At 35.9% G+C, this 5,539-nt stretch overlaps 1 protein-coding gene across 1 annotated transcript; it reads left to right on the top strand.

Annotated features, from left to right (window-relative positions):
- Positions 1–2,579: 2,579 nt before the first annotated feature.
- Positions 2,580–4,259, top strand: LOC113766518 (putative disease resistance protein RGA3). The gene has a single exon (XM_027310702.1). The coding sequence runs from the start codon at positions 2,580–2,582 to the stop codon at positions 4,257–4,259; it is 1,680 nt and encodes a 559-aa protein (XP_027166503.1).
- The last annotated feature ends 1,280 nt before the right edge of the window (positions 4,260–5,539 follow it).

Genomic DNA, 5,539 nt, shown 5'->3' with positions numbered 1-5,539 from the left:
GAAACAATCAGTGTGTTTGAAAAAAAAATACTATAACATTTTTTTAATGTGATGTATGTGGGACAAAAAAGTTTTAGAAAAATATGTTAATGATGCAAGCAAATAAACTTTGGTAAATAATGTCTATCCGAGCAAATTGAATGATAATATTCCTTTATAAAAATGGTGAAATTAAAAGAAACTAAAGTTTTGGAGTTAAGATGCAATTTGCTGAGTACTTTCTTTTCGCTCTATTCATGATTACAGCTTAGGCGTGCCCAAATAATCCCTTCAAAACAATTTTGAAGGCATCCATATCAAAACTTAATAATCATAAAAATAACAACTACAACTCCCCACAAAACCAATCAATTTAGATTTCAAATCAGGATTAACCCATCCAATTTCCGATGCCCTCCTCTAGATTTAGAACCCCAACTGACAAAAAACACACAAAAACAATTCAATTGATGTTATACTTTAATTGTGCAATGGCACTGAGTTTCTTCAACTAATGAACTAATGAACTGTTTTGGAGGTGCCAAGTATTTCAAGATGTAAAAAAAGTCGAAAAAAGTAGAACTCATAACCGGGTGCACTAGAGATTAATTTTAATGAGGTATTTTCTCAATTTAGAGCTAATGATAAAATGGTATTTTAGATTCACTGTGGAAAAGTCAAGCGTTTATGGTAAAAATTGAAAGTTCTTCTGTATTTTTTTTCTTTATCTTTTTCTGTTTTTGGGAAAAGTGCTTCTGATGTTGTTCATGTTAAGGCTTAAGGTTTATTCAAACCCTCCAGTCTGTTTGGTACATTCGCATTGCTCATTTTATTTTGAAATGTGATACTTTTAATGTGGTAAAAACAAGTGATAGTTGTTTCGAGAATTGTTCAAATTATCTTGTTTACTTTATGGAATAATTTGCATGCATAATTTTAACCAAATAATACTCTCAAATGCAAGGTGATAGTCTAGCTAGCGGAGAAAATTTAATTTCTGGGATGTTATATATATATATATATATATGTATGTATATATATTTTATTTCATATGCTTACTCAGTTATGGTATAACTGTACTGAGAAATTTTTTTCCTTCCCCCTAGTCTAAGAAGATTCAGACTCATAGTAATTTATTTTGCATTACACTTAATAATTAAAGTTGTAATTGCTATTTTGCCAAAAAATTTTAAAATTTATTCAACTTATATCATACATATAATTTCCTATCATTTTTTTTTAATCTTACATGTATCATTTCATAAAAAAGCACTACTGTGTTATTACAAATAATCTCCAATTCAAAAGCACTACTGTTGTTTGCAATATATTTCCGCTAGCACTATAATAGTAGTTACCTAATGGTACTAATTATGATGGTTTTTGCTCACGAGAAGATGAAACCTTCTATTATTATTGAACCAATGTCATCCTTTTTCTAGTTTTTGCATTTGGTTTAACGCTGAATAAAATTGGTGATTCCACATAGAAAATCGTTTTTATCTACACGCATTTGCTCCGTTAGGATGAAGATGGATGGTATATCAGCTTTTGATCTATTTGTGATTACAGTCTCAAATGTCTTCTGCTTTACAAAATAATTTGCTAGCAATTTTCTATCAATTTCTTTGGATTGGGTCTCCTAACAATCCAAACCTTCCGTGATAATGGTGGGTTGCTAATGCCTTTCCTGTCTGTCGCGTGTTGCTTTTCATTTTCCTTTTTACTGCTGCGATTCCAGAAAGAAGAATATATTCAAACTTGTAAACTTTTGGTTTCATCTCTTTCTCACCTTCAAAGTTGCAAATTGCCCGGTTCCATTCCACACTCTTAAAACTATCAAATTCTCTCTTACTCTCAGATACAGACCTGATGGCGGATGCATTGCTTGGCCCCACGGTACAAGTTCTAGTGGAGAAGGCAATAAACTTGGCTTCAGAACAAATTGCCCTGTTTGTAGGCTTCAAGAAAGATCTGGAGAAGCTGAAGACAACATTGACTCGAATCCAGGCTGTCCTTCATGATGCGGAGAAAAAACAGGTGACTGAAGAGTCCGTGAAACTTTGGTTGAAGGAGCTTGAAGCTGTGGCTTTCGATGTTGGTAATCTGCTGGATGACATCAACTATGAAATGCTCCGACGTAAAGTTGAGATCCAAAACCAAATGAAGAGGAAGGTATGCTTCTTCTTCTCACTCTCCAATCCAATTGCATTTCGTTGCAAAATGGCCAACAAAATTCAGAAAATCAGTATGGATTTGAAAAGAATCAATGAAGAAGCAAGGAATTTTAGCCTCCAGTCACAGACTGCACCTACTCTTTCTCCTCCCAGTGGAGCAGGATTTATAAACAGAGAGACTGACTCTGTTACTGTTGATGCGAGTTTTGTTGGAAGAGATAATGATGTCTCAGCAATAGTAACACAATTGACTGCCACGAATAATAATGAAACTATCTCCGTTCTCCCTATAGTAGGGTGGGCGGTATCGGGAAGACCACTTTGGCTCGAAAAGTTTTCAATGATCCAGAGATTGAAAAACATTTTGACAAAAGAATATGGGTGTGTGTTTCGGAGGATTTCATTGCGAATAGGCTGTTTGGAATGATTCTACAATCACTGCAAGGTCAAGAGCCTGAAGCTAAGGATAGGGAAGCCAGAGTCAAGCAGCTTATGGCATTATTGGACGGTAAAAAATACCTACTGGTCTTGGATGATGTGTGGAATAAGGAGTCCATGCTATGGAATGATTTTCTTGGGTCTCTGAAAGGTACTAGCCAAGCCATGGGGAGTTGGATTCTCGTAACCACTCGTGAGCAACAGGTGGTAGACATCACCAGAATTTCTTCTCCTCAGAGTTATTCCTTGAAACAATTATCAGATGATCAATGTTGGCGCATTCTCAAAGAAAATGCATTTTGTGGTGGGGAAGTGCAGGATGGGCTGCAAGATATAGGGTTGAAGATTGCGCAAAGATGCCGAGGCTTACCATTGGCTGCAAGTGTTCTCGGTGGCATGCTGCACAACAAGGGACCAGATGAATGGCAAAGCTTAGAGAGTGGGCTTCAAAGTTTAGGCGGAGATGAAAATAGTTACGTCAAAGAAATTTTGAAGTTGAGTTTTGATCATCTCCCATATCCTTCTCTTAAAAAGTGTTTTGCATATTGTTCAATTTTTCCCAAGGATTTTCAAATGGAAAGGAATGAATTAATCCAACTTTGGGCAGCAGAAGGATTTCTTCATTCAAATCCAAGAAACGATATACATATGGAGGAAGTTGGTAACAGGTATTTTACCATTTTGTTGGATAGTAACTTATTTCAAGAGGCAGAGAAGGATGATTATGGGAATGTTTTGAATTGCAAAATGCATGATCTTGTGCATGACATGGTGCAATCCATTTCCAATTCCAAAACTTTAAGGTTGACAGAGTCTGGTAGTGTTCTTATGGAAACGTCTTCTATTCAGTATCTTGCACTGGAGAGAAGTGAAAAAGAAATGCCATTTCCTTCCACTGAAAGTTTCAAGCGTATTACGACATTGTTTTTGGAAGGAAACAGATCACTTAATGATAGGGAGTTGTCATTTTTTATGTTGCGAGTTTTGAACTTAAGGGCATCGAGTGTCGAAGAGCTTCCTAAATCAATTGGCAAGCTAACTCATTTGCGATATCTTGATTCGTCAAGAACTTCAATCGAAACTTTGCCAGAGTCTCTATGTCAACTTTACAATTTGCAGACATTAATAGTTCGATATTGTCACTCACTGAAAAAGTTTCCAAAGTATTTCAAGAATTTGGTGAATTTGAGGAACTTTGACTTTTTCTCCGAGGATAAATCAAGTGATATCATGCCTTTGGAGATCGGACAGTTGCAGTTTCTCCAAACTTTGCCATTTTTCAATATTGGTGAAGAAAGAGGTCGACAAATTGGAGAATTGAGGAATTTGAAGAATCTCAGTGGACAACTTGAGTTACGTAACCTTGAATTAGTGAAAAGCAAGGAAGAAGCCAAGTCCGCAAATCTGATTGGGAAGCCAAACATTGATGAGTTAAGATTACTGTGGAATGAAATAGATAATTCAAGAAATAATGATAGTGAATACAATCAAGTGTTGGAAGCTCTGCATCCTCACCCAAATTTGAAAGGTTTGATAATTGACAGATTTTTTGGTGACCAGCTTTCAACGTGGATTGGAGAACTCGGGAGATTGGTGAAATTTGAATTGCAATATTGCAAAAATTGCAAAGAGTTACCAAAGCTTGGAAATATCCAGAATGACTGAATCAGGCCACTGTAGTTTTCCAATCTTGTAAGTCGTGTGGTTTGCTTGCTATACAAAGTAAGTGTTTCCTATAGAAGTAATGACACGACAAATGACCAAGGTGATCCAAATTGGAATCACGGGAAGGATGATTTTTATCTCCTCTATTTTTGTCCGAGTGCAGAGTCTCCATCTGTATTTTTCTGGATCTTCAATTTCAGTCATCAATGGGATGGCAGCCTTGTCCAAGAAACTGAGTCAAGTGCATAAAAGATAAAAATGAGCTAGAGCCAAAGTTGAGAAAATTAATTGCATCAAGCTTTCTAAGTAGCGAAACACGCTATAATAAATTCACATTTGGACTAAATGAGCTTAGAGAATCTAAAATTTATAAATCTACTGAAAATTTCACAACTCTAAAACCGTTCCACTGGCAATGTAGATATTTGGTTGTAAAGCATAAGAACTATTAGAGTTCAGCAAGCTATTATTAGCCATTGGTACTATTTAGAATGATAAACTAGAGTTCTTCCATGGAATTTGGGGGCTGGGGGCAGGTACAGCATTGATGTACTTCTTACTAATTTTGGCATACAATCATACACTTCTTACTAATTTTGGCATACAATCATACAACTTGCTGCACCACTATCAAGAGCCAGTGTTCGCGAACAAAATTGACGACTAAAACAACAACTTGACTGCACATCAGATTTTGTAAGAAATGCAGCATGACAAACCTTCACCACATCTTGCCTCATCTCTAGATTTTAATGGATTATTGACTAGAATACACTTAACAAACAAGTTAATAAGTCTAGAGAAGATAAATAATGTATAGAAAACAAAATACCAGGAGGAAAAATATTGTCCAACCTGAGTAGTCCCTTGGTATGAAGCAATTTTGGGGTGCCAGTGTCCTGTTTCTCATAAAACTCTCAAATATTACTTGGGATCTTCTAACATTTTGCGTGTGGAGCCTACAAAGACTTTGAAAACATTTTTAGCTAATGTTCTTGAGTTACATATTCACAATGGCCTCAAACTAATGTTAACACTTTCAAAAGGGACCAAATTAGCATTGGCACTGATGATTGCTATCCAATCCCAGCAATCATCCGTGCCTCAAGACAATTTCTTTGCAGCAGGTTAGACCAACTGGATTAATTTAAGTTCTTACATCAAGGGACAAAATTGACTTTGATATTCTTAGTTTGTTACGTGTTAATTTCTTGCTAATTAAGAGTCATTAGAGTTAAATCATGGCTCTCTAACAGTGGGCTGGAAGTACACTCATGGTT

Source organism: Coffea eugenioides, chromosome 3 (assembly GCF_003713205.1).
Source record: "Coffea eugenioides isolate CCC68of chromosome 3, Ceug_1.0, whole genome shotgun sequence".
Lineage (NCBI taxonomy): Eukaryota > Viridiplantae > Streptophyta > Magnoliopsida > Gentianales > Rubiaceae > Coffea > Coffea eugenioides.
Note: the sequence above shows the minus strand (reverse complement) of the source record. Positions and strands in the feature narration are given on the sequence as shown.

Excerpts from the sequence above, each read along its gene's own strand:
- LOC113766518 (XM_027310702.1), top strand. The coding sequence starts at position 2,580 with ATGATTCTACAATCACTGCAAGGTCAAGAGCCTGAAGCTAAGGATAGG.